Genomic DNA, 19247 nt, shown 5'->3' with positions numbered 1-19247 from the left:
GGGACAGAAAAATAAAAGGGATCTTAACGTCCAGCCCATTATTGTGAATTTTCTAGTGGCCCATTCAGAGTGAATTGGTGAGGTTTGGAATTACATCTCCTGCCTGCATTCTGGGCTGTCATTGATACATGAGATGAAGAACAACTGGGAAGTGGGGAGAAAATAGAAAGATTTCTAACCTGACTGAATAAAATCTCAGATGATTCGAGTATTTTCCGTCCATTAATTCGGGCAACATGAAGCCACCATCCAGGAGGGTTCCTGGCAGTCAGCGGATTGCCAAGGAGGAGTGGGGCAGTGGACAGCTCTGGGGGACAGCACACATCAACTGAAGGCTCTCACCTGGGGCCTGGTTCCTGCTCCTCCTGTCCCAGAATACATCTTTTTTCAGGATTTAAAATCCGCTTTGCTGTACCTCTTAATATTGCACAAGCACAGAATTCTTACTGCGCTGAAGGAGGCTATTCAGCCTGTCATGCTTGCCACGGCTTTCTGCATTAGAAATTTACCCAGTGCCACTTCCCCACCTTCTCCCCGTGGGCCTGCCCATTCTTCTTTTTCCAATAACAACCCAATTCCCTCGTGAATGACTTGATTAGTCCTGCCTCCCCCACACTCTCAGGCCACTTCAGATCCTAACCACTCACTGCATGAAAAGTCTTACCTCTTGGTGCCATTGCTTTTATTTTCCAAATTACCTAAAGTCTGTGACCTTCTCCGATCCTGCCACCAGTGGGTACTTTGTTTCCCTCTCTACTCTGTCTCGGCCCCCCATGATTTAGAATACATCCATCAAACCTCCTCTCAATGTTCCCTTCTCCATGGAAACCAGTCCCAACTCCTATCCATGTAAGTGAAGTTCCTCACCCTGGAACCATTCTTGGGAATCTTCTCTCTCTAAAATACTTTCTGAGGTTTCTTAAAGTGCCCAGAATTGGATGCAATAATCCAGAGGTTGAACCAGTACTGTCTACAAGTTTAAAATGACTTCCTTGATTTTATACTCGCTATCCCTATTAATGAAACATGGGATGTTTATTACGAGGCTAGGCCCCTTTAGGTTTTGAAAGTATGGGCCAGGATTTTTATGATGACAAGATTTCCCTTCCCACCATCTGAGGAGTGGGAAGAGAACACGTTCCCGCTGATTCTGCCTGCCCCGCAGTAATTTAACGCTTCAACAAGTGTCAAGTGGCTGGAGATGGGACACCAGCCCTGCACTCAGGAGGAAGTTCTGCCTCAGAGATCTGCCGGCCAATCAGATTGCCTAGTCCAGTCAGACACTGTGGTTCCTGTTGTGCCTGATGCTGTAGTGGACAGCATTGGGGCTGCCAGCAGTCGAATTCCTGGGAGTCCAGGACCAGGTAAATGCGGTGAGGCTCTCAGTGCGGTAGGCTGGTGAAGCCCAGGAGGTGGGAGCAAGGGGGTGGAGATGTTGGTTGAGAGGTCGGAGGGGGATCACCTGCATGGGCTCAGTGTGGGAGCACCTGCAGGGAACGAACCATTTTGGGAGGAGGGTGGAGTTGCTCCTCATGTTAAAAGGAGATTGCTGATGGAGGGAATGCCTCCCCACCTGAGGCCTGAACATGGCCCATTCTTGGGCCTGCCCTGTCTCTGAACTCCTCCCACCAACTCTTCTGAGGTCAATAATTTGCCACTTAAGGGCAGCGCGGTGGCACAGTGGGTAGCACTGCTGCCTCATGGCGGCGAGGTCCCAGGTTCAACCCTGGCCCTGGGTCACTGTCCATGTGGAGTTTGCACATTCTCCCTGTGTTTGCGTGGGTTTCGCCCACAACCCAAAGATGCCAGGATAGGTGGCTTGGCCATGCAAAATTGCCTCTTAATTGGAAAAACTGAATTGGGTACTCTAAATTTTAATAAAATAATAAAAGTTTGCCATTTAAGGGCCTCATTTGGAGTAAGGATGGGTGAGCTCACAAGTCTGCTGAGTGGCAAATGTCTTCTGGATTTCTATCTACACCATTTCAACAACATTAACTTCATGCGACAACTAGAAGGCATTAGGAATATTGGATTCAAAGTATTGGGCAATTTAAGGGTTAAACACCTGGGGTTATAGTGTGTTTTACTACAATGTTCATGTTTTTAAAAATTCTGTGTGATTTTAGCGGCCAACGGTGAAATTGCCAAGGAATATGTTTTCAGTCGAGGCTAATGAATTTTGGTTTAATTGGGGAAGTCCCTGGGGAGTTAATGTGCTTTGCAGCCTGCATAGAAAATTTGTTTTCCAGCTTGGTGACGTGAGGTCATTGCTGGGTAGAGCGAAAGAAGGCAGAGAGACATTTTGAGAAGCTGCGGAGAGAGGCAGTTTTGGAGAAAGCTATTGGAGAGACAGACTTTTCGAGAAAGGCATCTGGAAGTGAAGTCTGATCTGGCAAGCCTTGTCTTTTTAGACCACACGTAAAGTTTTCTTTCCCGCTAGGAGTGTTTAAAAACAAAAGTAATTATATTTTAAAAGCAGAGCAGTCTTGCCTGAAGACAAGGAAGAGGCTGAAACAACCCAGTTAAAGCGGTATTTGAAGATATTCAGCCAGAGTCTGAAGGGGTTCTAACCAGAGCCAGAATCTGTTCTGTACTGCAAGTATTACTATATACCTTGCTGATTTTTAAGCTGGATGGAGAGCTGTATGTTTCTTTTCTTGGTGTTTCATGCAAAATTGAGTAGCAGTGTTAAGGGGTAATTGTAAATTATTCTTTTTTGGGAGTGAAGTTAAAAGTTTAATGTTGTTTTTATAATAACATTTTGTTTTTAAAATACCAAAGCCTTATTTTCTTCATGTAATAACTCCTGGAGTGGATCAATCTTTCTGCAGAATCTTAAAATAAACTCAAATATTGGTGTTTCGGTCCAGTATCCGAGCCACTGTTGGGGTCTGGTCTAGGATCGTAATGCGTATCAACCTTCTCTATTACATCATCAAAAAACTCCAGTAAGTTACTCAATCATGATTTGTTCTTATAGCCATGCAGGCTTTCCTTAATTAATCCTCATTTGTCCAGTGACTATTAACTTTGTTGAAAATTGGTAGCCCATCACTTCCTAGCTCCAGAGCGTTGTACCCGGGAAGGGATTACCCCAAAGTTGGACTGGTGACTCCCCCAACAGAGATCCCCATGCTAGGAATGCATGGCAACTATTGGGAAATTTGCACTTCCTTTGGGTAATTGCCCTGCAATGGGATTCACCTGAAACTACAAACTTTGGGTGATACTTCCTGTCACGGAAACAGTTACTAAAAAAATTAGAAGAATGAAAGCCAACTCTAACTTTTGGGTAACGACACTGATGCAGCAGACTGTCGGATCTACTTACCTGTTGGTTACAGTATAGTCTGGATGGATCAAGCCAAGCATATTGTGGGCCCTTTACATTGGGTGCCATGAGAGCTAAATACCAACTTTTCCCATGTTCTGGCGGGATGGTCAATGCTTCCATGCTAGATAAAAAATAATAAAACAAGGTCAAAGTGCAGCCAATGTACATAGAAAATACAGATCATTTTACCCAACAAGTCTATACCAGTGTGTATGCTCCACATTAACTCCCTCCCACCTTGCTCTTCATTGAACCCTATTGACACATCAGTTTATTCCTCCAAAATAAAATGTCATTTTTGGTTTATGAAAGTTCCTAAAGTTAAGAACAAAGAACAATACAGCACAGGAACAGGCCCTTTGTCTGTCCAAGCCTACATCGGTCATGATACCATCCTTGGGCAAAACCCTCAGCACTTCCTTGTGCCGTAACTTTATACCCGTCCTATCCATGTATTTGTTGAGCTGCATTTTGAATGGTGGTAATCTCTCTGCTTCCACAACCTCCCCTGGCAACACGTTCCAGGCACTCACTACTCTCTGTGTAAAAAACCTGCCTCGCACATCTCCTCTAAACTTTGACCAACCAACCTTAAACCTATGCCCCCTGGTGACTGACCCCTCAACCCTGGGAAAGAGTGCCTGCCCATCCACTCTATCCATGCCCCTCATAATCTTGTAGACCTCTAGCAGGTCATCCCGTAACCTCCATCGTTCTAATGAAAACAGTCCAAGTCTATTCAGTCTCTCTCCATAGCTAACACCCCCCAGACCAGGCAACATCCTGGTAAACCTCCTCTACACCCTCTCCGAAACCTCCACATCCTTCTGGTAATGTGACGACCAGAATTGTGCGTAATATTCCAAGTGCATCCTTACCAAGTTTCTGTACAACTGTAGCATGACTTGCCAGTTTTTATACTCGATGCGTTGTCCAATGAAGGAAAGCATCCCGTATGCTTTCTTGACTACCTTGTCCACTTGTATTGTCACTTTCAAAGATCTCTGGCCCAGATCTCTCTGACTTTCTATATTCTTTTTTTTTAAATTTAGAGTACCCAATTCATTTTTTCCAATTAAAGGGCAATTTAGCGTGGCCAATCCACTTAGCCTGCACATCTTTGGGTTGTGGGGGCGAAAGCCACGCAAACACGGGGAGAATGTGCAAACTCCACATGGACAGTGAGCCAGAGCCAGGATCGAACCTGGGACCTCAGCGCCGTGAGGCAGAAGGGCTAACCCATTGCGCCACCGTGCTGCCGACTTTCTATATTCTTAAGCGCTTTGCCATTTACAGCATTCCCCCCCCCCCACCACTTTGTTAGACCTACCAAAATGCATTACCTCACATTTGTCTGGATTAAACTCCATTTGCCATTTCTCTGCCCTAGTCTCCAACCTATCTATGTCCTGCTGTACCTCTGACAATCCTCAACACTATCTGCCACTCCACCAACCTTGGTGTTGTTCGCAAACTTAGTAAACAGGCCAGCTACATTTTCCTCAAAATTGTTTATGTATACTACAAACAACAGAAGCCCCAGCACAGACCCCTGTGGAACATCACTAGTCACAACCTTCCATTCAGAAAAACACTCTTCTACTGCTGCCCTCTGTCTTCTGTGACCGATCCAGTTCTGTATCCACCTTACCACCTCACCTCTGATTCAATGTGACTTCACCTTTTGTATCAATCTGCCATGAGGCACCTTGTCAAAGGTTTTACTGAAGTCCATGTAAACAACATCCACCACCCTCCCCATATCAAAGAACTTTGGCACCTCCTCAAAAAACTCAATTAAGTTACTGAGGCACGACCTCCCCTTCACAAAACCATGTGTCTATCGCTAATGAGTACATTTGTTTCCAAATGGATATAATTCCCATCCCTGAAAATTCTCTCCAATAATTTACCTACTACCATCGTGAGGCTCACCAGCCTATAGTTTCCTGCTCCCTTTCTTAAACGCGGGACCACATTAGCTATTCTCCAGTTCTCTGGGATCTCACCTGTAGCCAATGAGGATACAAAGATGTCAGTTAAGGCCCCAGCAATTTCCTCCCTTGCTTTACTCAGTATTCTGGGATAAATCCCATCCGGCCCAGGATTATCTACCTTAATGTCTTTTAAAAGACCCATTACCTCGTCCTTTTCGATGTCCACATGACCCAGACTGTCCACACACCCTAACCAAGTATCATCTTCCACAAAGTCCTTCTTTAGTGAACACTGATGCAAAGTATTCATTTAGTACCTCCCCCATTTACTCTGGCTCAACTCATAGATTCCCCCCACTGTCCTTAAGTGGCCCAATCCTTTCCCTGGCCACCCGCTTGCTTTTCACATATGAATAAAAAGCTTTGGGATTCACCTTAATTCTACTTGCCAAGGTCTTTTCATGGCCCCTCGTAGCCCTCCTAATTTCTGGCTTAAGTACCTTCCTACTTTCTTTATACTCCTCAAGGGTTTTGACTGTCCCCACCCTTCTAAACCATGCAAAAGCCTTCTTTTTCTTTTCTTTTCACAATATCCCTCGATATCCAAGGCTCTCTAAACTTCCCATACTTATCCTTCGTTCTCTCTGGAATGTGACTTTCCTGAATCCTAATCAACTGTCGCTTGAAAGACTCCCACATGTCCGATGTTGATTTGCCCTCCAACAGCTGCACCCAATCCAAATTCTTCGATTCCTGTCTAATCTTATCGTAATTTACCTTTCCCCTGTTTAGCACCTTAACGCGAGGGTTACCCTCATCCCCATCCAAAAGTACCCCAAAACCTACAGAATTATGCTCACTACTCCCAAAATGTTCCCCTACTGAAACCTCAACCACCTGTCCAGGCGTATTCCCCAATACCAGGTTCAGTACTGCCCCTTGCCTTGTTGGGCTATCTGCATATTGCATCAAGAAGCCTTCCTGGAAACTCTGCCCCATCCAAGCCCCTAGCACTAATTGAGTCCCAGTCAATATAGAGGAAATTAAAATCCCCTACCACAACAATCCTGTTACTTTCGCACCTCTCCAAAATCTCTCCACCTATCTGTTCCTCCATCTCTCGCTGGCGGATGGGGGAGTTGTAATAGACCCACAACATTGTGATTGCCCCCTTCCTGTTGCTGAGCTCTACCCAGATTGCATTATTGTATGAGCCCTCCGAGCTGTCCTCAAACAGTACGGCTGTAGTATTCTCCTTAACCTGCAATGCTACTCCCCCACCCCTTTTACATCCCCCTCTATCTCTCCTGAAGCACCTAAATCCTTCAATGTTCAGCTGCCAATCTTGCCCTTCCTTTAACCACGTTTCTGTGATAGCCTCAACATCTAAGTTCCAAGTACTAATAAGTGCTCTAAGTTCATCTGCCTTACCTGCTATACTTATGGCGTTGAAACAAATACACTTCAAAACCACTCAATGTTTGAGCAGACAGGGTGATGTTGTTCTCTTATTTTTGTTCTCTATTTCCCCTTCAGTTATTACACCTTCTAAGCTAACCGTCTGGTTCCCACGCCCTGCCATACTAGTTTAAATCCTACTGAGTGACTCAAGCAAACCTCCCAGCCAGGATACTGATGCCCCTCCCATTCAGATGCAACCCGTCCTTGTACAGGTCACACCTGCTCCGGAAGAGATATCAGTGGTCCAGAAATCTGAAACCCTCTCTCCTACACCACCAGTTGAGCCACATATTTAACCGCACTATCCTCCTATTTCTAGCCTCACTGGCATGTGGCACAGGGAATCCTGAGATTACCCGAGAGGTCCTGCTTTTTAGTTTACTGCCTAATTCCCTGAACTCCTTCTGCAAGACCTCATCGCTCTTCCTGTCTATGTCATTAGTACCTATGTGTATTACGACCTCTGGCTGTTCACCCTCCCCCTTCAGGATGCCCTGTGTTCGTTCCGAGACATCCCTGACGCTGGCACTAGTGAGGCAACATACCATAACACATGGAATGTAAATCTTCAGTTCAATCCCTAACTCCAATTGGCTCCTATTCTTCATGTCTGCATTCTGTCATAATTGCTGAAGCATACCTTATTCTTCCTTCCCTTCCTCGGGAGCCACTACTCATGCTTCAACCTGTTTTCCTTCTTTCCCTTCAAGCACTGGAACAAGATCATCAGCAATTGTCTCTTTCTTCATGTCTGTTATTTGAAAAACACCCCCGTAACTAATATTAATCACTTGCGAAACCAAAACTAGATATTGAGCAAAATAGTGGCCCTTACTTGGGCAAAAAGTAACGGCATCTGATCAACTCCTGTGCCTTGTTACTGTTTTAGTCATGCCTGTGTCAAAAGTTGTAACCTAATCTCGAGTCAGCTGCAAAAATAGTTTAGCTCCACCCATGAAGCCTGAAATAGGCCTTCAGGCTGCAATCAAGACTGCCTTGGCTATTACAGATAATAGTGTAACATATACCACTTTAAAGAAAGAATGATGTACTAATTCTTAATATTGGACACAGCAGAGATGACCTATCCACTCTTTCTAAGTATTTTGGATCTTATAAGATTTCAAACAGTTCTCAGCCTCAGCCAGTTTTAAGGGAAGCCTCATGCAAGTCCCACAGGGTTACAAGGTGAGGGGCTTGAATTAGTCAGTATGCTGTGCTTGTATTTCCGCTGGTGGAACCTAGACAATAATCACTTAGAAAACTGGATGCAGCACAATAGATTCATTCTGTTTAATTGGTCAATATGAGGCCCCGCAGGGAAGCAGCAGGCTACTTTTTCAGATAACTTTGAAAGTCGGTGCCCCATGATGAAGGTGCGCCGCCAACTCTTCTAAATTTGAAATTAAAACAACAGAATCACACAGAATCGTAGAAATGTCACGGTGCATAAGGAGGACATTTGGCCCGTCAGGTCTCCAAATGAGCATCACGGCTTATTGCTATTCCCCTGCCTCCTCCCCCCCCCCCCCCCCCCCCCCCTCCCCCGGTACCCTGAACATTGTTTCTATTCAAAATAGCCCTCTTAAATGCCTCAGGTGAACATGCCTCCACCACATTTCCAGGCAGCGGGTTCCAGATCCCAACAACTCGCTATGAATTATTTTTTTTCTCACATCATATTTGTTTCTTCAGCAAATCACTTTAATCTGGGCCCTCTCGTACATCATCCTTTTACGAGCAAAAACAGTTTCTCCCTGTCGACTCTGTTCAGCCTCCTCATGATTTTGAATATCTCTACCCCCAGAAGGAATTCACACGACAGGGTGGTCTGCAGCTACAGCACAATTCTACCTCTAGTGCCAGCTTCCCCGCCTGTCAGAAGGCTGCCCCCAGGCAACTGCACTCAACACCTCAGGGGACCTGGAGGCCGATTGGAAAATTCCAGTCAGCCTCCGACAATAGGCCTTAGTCGGCCAATAACTAACTGAATTGGCTACCCATGACTTGCAGGCAAGTAGCCCTTCCACCAACATCTACGCTCATTCCACCTCCAGGAAAGCGGCCCGAGGCAGAATGGTGGCATGAAAACGACATGCTGACTAGTTTATGCGCCCACCTGCCATGCCTGGTTTAATTGAGCACAGTAAGAAGTCTTACAACACCAGGTTAAAGTCCAACAGGTTTGTTTCAAACACGAGCTTTCGGAGCACGGCTCCTTCTTCAGGTGAATGGGCCATTCACCTGAAGAAGGAGCCGTGCTCCGAAAGCTCGTGTTTGAAACAAACCTGTTGGACTTTAACCTGGTGTTGTAAGACTTCTTACTGTGCTCACCCCAGTCCAACGCCGGCATCTCCACATCATGGTTTAATTGAAACCTAGTAAATCAGCTCTGGAGTATAAGTTAGAATATTTAATTCAGTGTAAGATAATGTACAAAAAGTGAAGTAGGAAGAGGGAAAGAAAGACGGAATTGAGAAAGGGTAAAAATAAAAATTCTTAGAAGTTATTTTAATTTTTAATTTTTTTACATCTCCGGATCACCAGCTGTCTCCTCCTAGTGATGCTGGAAGCACTGACTGCCGCTGTCTCCACCTCCCAGATGCTCTTCAGGAGGACAGGCTTGAGTCTGTGGCCCACCCTGGGGAAGAGGGTGACCCACTGCATCTCACTGGCAAGGAGCTATGCGTCCATCTCGGACTACCGACCTCAGAGGGCACGTCTTCTGTGAGCTATCTTGGTGGCTGCAATGAGTGTGTGCTAAGTGGAGTGCTTGAAAACAGCTACTGCTGGCAGGTTCTTTAAAACTAACTCTTGCCCCAGCAGTTAGAATACCCGCTGGACCGAGAATTGCTCTGAATTCACACCAGCAAAGTGCTGGCCCATTTGTATATCCTGACATGCGAGACGTCACGATCTGGATCTCAACCACACTGGGCATGATCGAGATCAGCATCATTTAAAAATGTCTGCACCGCATTCTCCAAGGGACATCCCCAGTGAAGCCTCAACTGTGCACCATTTAGTGTCGCTCCACGTAAACGTGAACCAGTCGTAACTGCACCTGGGGCATCTCCCAAGTCATTTGAGACCTCTAGGTGGTCGGGCTCTGGGCAGATTTGGTACCTAGACACTGCAACCTTTGCACCTTGGCACTGCCACCTTGGCATTCTGGCACTGTCAGGGTTCCTGGGTTGCACTGCCAGGCTGGCATTGCCAAGGTACCCAGGTGCCAAGTTGCCTCTGTCAGGGGTCAGGCTCAGGGTGACATGCCCTTCAGAGGTGGGGTGAAGGGGGGAGGTTGGAGGACCCAGAAGAGGTACGCTGAGTGCAGTGGGGGGGTTCCAGAGGTCGCTCTGGGGATGTGGAGAGGGGCGGTCGAAGGATCGGGACTACCTTTAAAAATGGCGGCCGAATCCACGAGTACTCTTCCTGCACTGGCAAGCTGAGCTCGTTAGTGCAGGAAATGATACGAGTGCAGCCTCGCTGTGGTTAAAAAAACCACGAAATGTCATTGAATAGCAAGGTGATTCTCAGCACTGCAGCTGTCGAGAAACACTCCGCTAAACGAGACCAAAAGCAGACTTTGATTTTTTCCCCGTTATATTGCACTTTTGGGGTGTGATTCTCCCTTTTGGGGACTAAGTCCCCACACCGGCGGGAAAAATGGCGCCAACCACTCCGGCATCAACAGCCGCCGAAAGTGCGGACTTCTTCGCATTTTCGGGGGCTAGGTGGACGGCGGAGGGTTTGGCGCAGTTCCAGCCAGCGGTGAGAGTTCACACATGAACGGAACGGCCGACGTGATCTCGCGCATGCGCGGAACGGCCGACGTGATTCCATGCATACGCAGATCAGCCGGTGTATTTTGGTGCATGCACGGGGGGGTTCTTTTCTTGGCGCCGACCACTGGGCAATATGGCGGAGTGCTACAAGTGCCCAGCGCAGAAGAAAGAAGTCCCCCCACTGAACAAGCTCCTTCGCAGATCAGTAGGCCCCGATCGAGGGCCAGGCCACCATGGGGGCACCCCCCCCCCTGGGGTCGGATCCCCCCAAGGAGCGCTCCTGCATACTCATCTGCCAGGTCCCGCCGTGCGTGAGGTAAGTAATTCATGCCGGCCGGAATGGGCAAAAATGGACGGCCGCTCGGACCATTGGGGCCCGGAGAATCGCCGGGGGGGGGGGAGGGGGGGCGGCTTGGCGAGTCGGAGAATCCCGTCCTTTGTCCCTCAAACAAAGAACCCTGCTCATGGTCTTTTGAGCCAGGGTTCCATTTTGGATTCTTCTCGTCCAGTTGTAACATCGACTGGAATGGTAACAATAACAGACTCGCTGGACAAACACCTTGACAGCACAATATCAAAACTGTGTCTGGAAAACTACATGAAAACCATTTGTTCGTGGGTGCTACTGAATTCCAGTGGATTCAGTAGCACCCACACCTGCAGGCAGTGTTCGGAGGAAATGTTTACTTTCTCCAATAACTGCAGAATTTAATTTAAAAATATAACACCAGAACGATACACCTTACCCCTCCCCCTCACTGAAACTCAAACATTGCCGAAAAGTAAATTCTATTTCTGGTTGACAGTGATATGCTTCCCAGCTCACTGGGTATCACTTTAAAATCCCATTATTGAACGAACAAAATGATGACAATGGCTTACCTTTCTGGCTGTATACCTCAATTTGTATTTCTCCGTTGTTATAAACTTAATCCCAAGGAAACTGTCACTCACAGACTGGTGGTTATTTTGAGTTTCTTTGGTCAGAATGTTTCAGTCCTCTATTCCTGGACTTTGTTCAGCTCCCCGTTATATATTACTAACCTGTGAAGTCCTTCCATGGGGGTCAAGGTACTCTGACAAACAAAACCTGCTTTGGATTAACTTTTAACTATCCCGAATGATGTGGATCAGCAGTTTGCAAACTCCAGGTCATGAATCATTGTGAAACCGTGTGAAATTCTGGGGAAATGCATTGTCCTAATGTAAAGTCATCATAGCCCCAGGTGACCATAGGCTGCTTTCTCCGTTGAGGGGGAAGAGCTGGCTGGTGGTGATTTAACCTGAGGGTTGGCCGCACCTCAGGCGAGGGCAAAGGTCAAGATGGCAGGGTGTTCATGAATAACCCCAACCGGTATGGGAGTTGAACCCACGGTGTGGGCCTCGCTCGGCATCCTGAACCAGCTATCAAACACACTGAGCTAAACTGGACCCCTGTCCTAATATACACGGCCGATGGCTGTTAGTGAGCCTCTATTTTCAACAGAGCCCCCTTTGGGGCTGCCACTCTAACTTAAACTGTTAATTTGGTAATTTGCCCATTTGTTTATTTCTTGCACAAATGAATATAATTTCAACAGACTGGGATTCTAAACCTAGCCTTTCCGATTTCATTACTAATGCAAGATATTATGTGCGGGTTTGGGTGTCTGGGTGATCAGTGCAAAGTCTCACTTGCACAGTGGTCTGCATCTCATTGCACAACATCGGTGGACATGGAATTGTTAACCCTTTGTAGTCCTTACAATATACATATTCTTACAAAAGCAACCACAAGGAGCTTGTCTTGTTATGCTCTTGGCATAGCATAAGCTGCTTCCTTGATGTTCACTCTGACAAAGGAAGGTTCAGACGTGGAGATAACTTCAACACGTTTATTAAACTATTTACAATTCTCCTACTCGGATTTGCCTCTACTGTTAATCCTTCTATAGCTACTCAGACTGACTAACCAGTCTGCTACAATCCACGTGGTGGGTGTGATGTTGAATCAACCCTGTGTCTCTACTCACTGAGTGTCTCCACTGGAAAGAGGAAGATCATGTGTGCTGTGTCCTTTATATATGGGTTGGTGCAATGCCCCCCTGTGGCAGTGTCACCTCTGTGTGTATCGTGAATGCCCATTGGTCGTGTCCTATCTTACTAACCTATTGGTTGAGTGTCTGTGTGTCATGTCTCTGGTGCTCCCTCTAGTGTCTAGCTAGTCTACGTCTACTTACATTAACCCCTTGTGGTTCACCACAGAGCTCAGTAGAAGAAAATATTGTCCACACCCCTGCCGATTTATCAATCCTGAATGAACTAAAATTCAACACTTTTCAAAGGAAAACAAAGGCCTAATTTGTGAATTTAGAAGGAAAATCTAGCACCAGAGGACACTCTCCTGAAAGGCCAACTGGGTCGGACAAGGTTGTTAAGGGGAGAAGGTTGCTAGGCGAGAGGCTGCAGCAGGGAAACAACTTTGAGGCAGGAGGCTGCCACAAGAAAGAGGCTGATACAATAGGGGGGAGGCGGCAAGAGCGTGGCTGTGTAGCTGCAGAGGGCAGGGGGAAGAGAACCACAGTGGTTGAGAGGCAGTGAGTGGAGAAGCTATCATGGGAATAGGTGTCAAAGCAGGCGGCAGCTAAGGGGAAGAAGCTGCAGTTGGTGGGTGGAGAGTTCACTGCAATGCAGGAGAGACTGCAGCAGGGACAAGTGCGGAGTGGGTGGGGGATTATACTGGGAACTTTACTGTCTCGTTACAGAAGAAACTTACCTTACCTGCTTGTGTCGTAATATACATCCAGGTATATAGGTATATGATGGTGTGCAGACAGACAGTGATTGACACACAGGATGACCAGTGAACACACAGAAGACAGCAGCCAATCACCAGACAGGACACGACCACTATAAAGCCAGAGGGCACTAGTTTTCCCGCTCACTCGTGATCCAGCCTCTGAGACAGTCAGAGCTCGTGAGCAGCAACTAGAACAAACATCATGTGGTAGCAAGATAGTCGGGTCAGGTTAGCCTCAGGTCTCCAGTCAACTCAGCATTGTGTCAACCCACAGTTAAAGCATATATTATAGTTAAGTGTTCAATAAAATCGAGTTGCATTTCTTCAAGTGTTGGAAGCCTGTCTCTCTCACCACTGCAGTAAACGCAGTCCTCGTAGACCCAGCTTACCCAACACATCAGCTTGCCGATTACCAAAGTAGTAGTTGAGATAAAATACTTCTCCCCCAAAATTGCCAGCAGGACTAAAACATTGTCCTTTGTAAATATGAACGTACGAATTAGGAGCAGGAGTGTCCACTCGGCCACTCGAGCCTGCTCCGCCATTCAATAAGATCACGGCTGATGTTAGGATACCAGACCACACTCCAATTTCTAATAGAATGCCGGAAGAGAAACCCTAAGCAATTTGTGAAACTGTGAGAAAAGAATACTTCACCCCAGGAGTGATGAATCTGACCAATGGGTATCTTTTATGTTAAAACAAACTTTAATTTAAACACAGAATTTCCACATTAACATAAAATCAATAACTTTACAATTAACAGTTAAACAGTTCTTAAATAAAAGGAAAAACTTCAACTCACTGTCTACACTTATATATTCCCACTAAGAAACCCAATACAGTTCAAAATCCATTGATAAATAGAGTTAGCAACCAGGGTTACTTGCTGTTCTCTGTGCAGACCTTCGGCGAGAGACCCTTTCAGGAACAACCTAAAAATTCATCTGACTTTTCAGGCTCAAATCGCATGGCAAAACTGTCAACCCTACAGGCAGGACTGGCTCTTCCATTAATTACATTTTCTGTATCCCACTAGGTTGCCCCATCAACTGCTTAGCTAGGACTAAACACCACTTCCTCATTAATAATCTACACATAGGGAATCTCCTTTCTATAAACAATATTCCATTAGCCATCTCTCTGCAAACAAGTAAATGCTTAAAATCAATGATTACCTCACCTTTTACAGTGCCTTAATTACAATTTTAGTAGATAAACTGCCTCTTTGTATTTTAAATCAGGGGTTTTAATAACATTACTGCCACAAATATAACATATAATATATAACAATTTCTTAAATTCGTCACACTGGGCTGATTGCAAGCTCGACCCCACATTCCTTTTACCCCCTTGTTAATCAAGAATCGCTCTAGCTCTGCCTAAAAAATGTTCAAAGATTCTGCTTCCACTGCCTTTTGATGAAGAGTGTTCCAGAGACTCACGGTCCTCTCAAATTCTCCTAATCTCTGTCTTAAACGAGTGACCCTTTTTTTTTTAAACAGTTCTAGGCTCTCCAACAAGAGGAAACATCTTCTCCACATCCACCCTGTCAATACCCCTCAGCATCTTAAAGGTTTCAATCAAGTCACCTCTTACTCTTCTACATTCTATTGGGTACAAACCTAACCTCTCCAAACTTTCCTCAATAGACCTGCCCATTCTGGTATTAGGCTAGTAAATCTTTGCTGAACTGCTTCTAACACATTTACATCTTTCCTTAAATAAGGAGATCAATACTGTACATAATACATCAATCCAGATGTGGTCTCACAAATGCTCTGGGCAACTGAAGCGTGGCCTCCCTAAATTGTAATCAATTTTCCTCACAATAAATGAAAGTATTCTATTAGCTTTCCTAATTACTTGCTGTATTTGTACACTAGTCTTTAGTGACACATGCAAGAGTAATCTTCATGCAGTTGGTTCAGGCAGGCATTGTTGAAATATTTTCCAAGCTGTGCACCATCGCTATTTTAGAGGAGCACGTCAAAACCAGAAAGCTAGGAAATCCCTTTGTCTCCAAGTAAATGGCGATGTCATCTTGAAATTCAGAAAGTCCTTAAAGCAGAAACTACACTTTTAATTTTTTAACCATCAATCAGAATTCCAATCATCCAGAATGATTTGGACTTGTCCAAGGGCTAAACCTAATGAAAAAATGAGCATCACAATGAAGAGAACTTCTTTTTAAAAATTCAGAATACCCAATTATTATTTTTCCAATTAAGGGCACTTTAGCATGGCCAATCCACCTAACCTGCACATATTGGGTTGTGGGGGTGAAACCCACACAGACACGGGGAGAATGACAGTGACCCAGGGCCGGAATTCGAACCCGGTCCTCAGCCCTGTAGTCCCAGTGCTAACCACTGCACCACGTGTCACCCTATCGACAAATAGAATTTCTATATTACCACAATACATAGAAAGTCAGAAAAAGTCCAGTTTAACACCTTTTTATACTGGTTTGGTGAACTTGTGGATGAAGTAAGCCAATGTAATGTGTTAATGAATACTCAACCAGCTTCAATGAAATCCTATCAACTGTCCTAGCTTGAGGCAATTCACACCTCTTTAACCTGTGATTATCCCTCTCTCCAGTCGCACCGTCTGGACCTGTAAAGACTTAATTACCTGCAAAGACTCATATTCAAAGTATCATCTTGCATCATTAGTTTTATCTATATATGTGTTTGTGTACCCCACCTCTTCACTCACCTGATGAAGGAGCTATGCTCCAAAAGCTAGTGATTCCAAATAAACCTGTTCGGCTTTAATCTGGTGCTGTAAGACTTCTTACTGTGCCCATCCCAGTCCAATGCCAGCATTTCCACATCAATGAAATATTAAAAGTCTTTGACAAATATTTTAATCTTCAAGTTCTGGGGTACACACAAGGAAAAAGGAGGGATAGAAAACCCCCAGTAAAGCTATGAAAGTACAGCAAACGTTACCATGCAAACCACATGAGGGCACCAGAGAGGCAAAGAACTTTCCGGAAGTCCGAACATAAATCTTGTTGGATACCCCGACGCATTACCCTAACTGCAACAGCAGGTGGCAGTGTGCGGCAAGCAGCCAACTGTGAATGAAGTTCATCGTACACAAACACCACAAAGGGAAAATGTTTACATCAAAGTTGAATTGGAAGATTTGGAACACAAAATTTGAACAGGGCTGAACAAAGAAATTCCTGAGGCATCACAAAAGTAACTGGAGGAATTAACAACACTGAATTCCATTGTTGGCAAATTGAAATAAGAATTGGGAAAACACAGCCAGAAATACAGCCAGGCACAACAGCAGGTAGAAAATGCATTCAAAGAAGTTGCAGCCTTGAAAGAACTGAAGAACCAATTGGCAGAGAACATCAAGAATGTCCCATATTCCAGGAGGAAGCCAAGAAGTACAAGAAAGAGTCTGCAGAGCTGAAGAAAATGATTGGACATTTGGGAAAGCATTACCTTTCAAAAGAGGTATATGAAGATATGAAAATGAAGAACCTAAAATGGTAAGAGCAATTAGAACTTCTCATAAAGAGCATGAAGAGTCCCAGAAACAATTGGTCACAATTACAGATTGTGAGCTTGACGGATAGTGCAGAGGAATTATTCTCTGCGAAAGAAAAACTGAACAGAGTAGAGAACCAACTTTCATGTACGAAAGATAAGTTTGTAAAGGAAAAATGAGAAATGAGGAGGACACTGGAATGTTGCTCACAGGATGTAGAGCACTTGGAAAGGGGACTTGAGATGCTTAATTGATGAACTTGTAGAAGCACCTTCAACAAAGATAGATCTTCAATTAAAATTTGATGAGCTTTAGCTTCAGAAATCTCCAGTGATCACGTTGCAAAATTCCTGGAACAGGAGAAAGGATTGCTGATGCACCAGAACAGTTGCTTGACAGCAGAATCAACAACCAAAATTAACTTCTTGAATTTCGGTCCAATCTGAACAACATGAAGGTTGAGGCGCACAATTTGGGAGAGCAAATCCAGACTTTGAAAGCAGACAAGTGAAGTTCTACAATCCAATGAGTGAATTGAAAGAGTCAAAAGAGCAGTCAGTGGCCATGGAAGAAAGATTCTGAACAGAACGGAATGCCCAGGTGAAGTTGTTAAACTTAGTTCCACAGATAACTTTGAAACAAAGTCAACTCAACTTACCAGAGTAGTTGTTGAGCTGAATGAAAAGATTAATTAGTTCGAAAAACAACTGGAAAACAAGAAATGATGCAAGGATTTGGATAAAGTTTTGAAACAAGTGGGAAGGAAGGTTCCATTTTTAAAATGTAAACTTCCACATACGTTGCCGCGATCCACATAACGAAGGAAGAAGTGAAGGAAACAACAAGAAGATTAATACAATGTTCATCCACTCTGCAAGAAATGAGTTAGGTTAGCGACCACCGACCAGAGCAACAGCCGAACTGACCAAGTGCGGTTCAACATGAAATAGAAGAAAAAGGTGAAAGCATATCCAGATTCCAGAACCACCCCCTAACCTACAGGAAGCACCTGTCTACCACTATTCTGACAGTAGTGCAAACGAGATATGATGGGCCTCCAAACCCGCTGAATCTTTGAATTCAAGAACTTGAAAGGGGGAAGATGGGGTAGTGATAATTTAGTATCAACAATGTAAATATATGATAGTAATAACAATGTAAGACAGAAGGTAAACTGTAAACATTTAAAATACCATGGATAAAGACTTGGCGGAGATGTAGTATAAGGGTCTGGCACGTGAAGGTTTAATGTAAGATGAATACACTATCATCCACACAATGATTTAAGAGAACACATGACCTGATCCCAAGGTCATTCTACTGTTGGACAGAGCCATGTGTACCAGCAAGCACGGAGACATCTTGTTTGTACCCCTTACTATATATTTGCACAGTAAGAAGTCTTACAACACCAGGTTAAAGTCCAACAGGTTTGTTTCAAACACGAGCTTTCGGAGCACGGCTCCTTCTTCAGGTGAATGGAAAGGCTTGTTCCAGAAATGTTTATATAGACACAGTCAGAGATGCCCCGGAATGCGAGCACCTGCAGGCAATCAAATCATCAAAGATGCAGAGAGAGAGGTAACTCCAGGTTAAAGAGGTGTGAATTGTCCCAAGCCAGTTCAGTCGGTAGGCCTCTGCAAGTCCAGGCTTGTTGGTGGGGGCCGAATGTAATGCGACATGAATCCCAGATCCCGGTTGAGTCCGCATTCATGCGTGCGGAACTTAGCTATAAGTTTTTGCTCAGCAATTTTGCGTTGTCGCGTCTCCTGAAGGCCTCCTTGTAGAATGCTGACCCGGAGATCAGAGGCTGAATGTCCTTGACTGCTGAAGTGTTCCCCAACTGGAAGGGAACATGCCAGATCATCGACATGGACACCACCATTACACGTGGAAACACCACCCACCAGGTACGCGGCGCATACTCGTGCGACTCGACCAATGTAGTCTACCTCATACGCTGCAGGAAAGGATGTCCCGAAGCGTGGTACATTGGCGAGACCATGCAGACACTGCGACAACGAATAAACGGGCATCGTGCGACTATCAACAGGCAGGACTGTTCCCTTCCAGTTGGGGAACACTTCAGCAGTCAAGGACATTCAGCCTCTGATCTCCGGGTCAGCATTCTACAAGGAGGCCTTCAGGAGACGCGACAACGCAAAATTGCTGAGCAAAAACTTATAGCTAAGTTCCGCACGCATGAATGCGGACTCAACCGGGATCTGGGATTCATGTCGCATTACATTCGGCCCCCACCAACAAGCCTGGACTTGCAGAGGCCTACCGACTGAACTGGCTTGGGACAATTCACACCTCTTTAACCTGGAGTTACCTCTCTCTCTGCATCTTTGATGATTTGATTGCCTGCAGGTGCTCGCATTCCGGGGCATCTCTGACTGTGTCTATATAAACATTTCTGGAACAAGCCTTTC

The 19247-nt window shown here is 45.2% G+C and overlaps 1 protein-coding gene across 5 annotated transcripts in view; it reads right to left on the bottom strand.

Annotated features, from left to right (window-relative positions):
• zgc:174895 (uncharacterized protein LOC100126024 homolog) overlaps nucleotides 1-12548 on the bottom strand; it is a 31425-nt gene extending 18877 nt beyond the window's left edge. Inside the window, exons 1-2 of one of the 5 annotated variants that reach the window (XM_038814794.1) lie at nucleotides 12533-12548; nucleotides 3335-3458 (exon numbers count right to left, since the gene is read on the bottom strand). In XM_038814794.1, coding sequence (XP_038670722.1) covers nucleotides 3335-3457 — 123 coding nt within the window. In that variant the 5' untranslated portion in view covers nucleotide 3458; nucleotides 12533-12548. Of the gene's footprint in view, nucleotides 1-3334; nucleotides 3459-6705; nucleotides 6793-7375; nucleotides 7603-11402; nucleotides 11638-12532 lie in introns of those variants that run through there. The other 4 variants (XM_038814792.1, XM_038814791.1, XM_038814790.1 and 1 more) reach the window with 4 other exon arrangements.
• Nucleotides 12549-19247: the final 6699 nt, after the last annotated feature.

The sequence above is a fragment of the Scyliorhinus canicula genome, chromosome 12, assembly GCF_902713615.1.
Source record: "Scyliorhinus canicula chromosome 12, sScyCan1.1, whole genome shotgun sequence".
NCBI classification, from domain to species: domain Eukaryota; kingdom Metazoa; phylum Chordata; class Chondrichthyes; order Carcharhiniformes; family Scyliorhinidae; genus Scyliorhinus; species Scyliorhinus canicula.
This window is presented reverse-complemented; position numbering and strand designations above follow the sequence as displayed.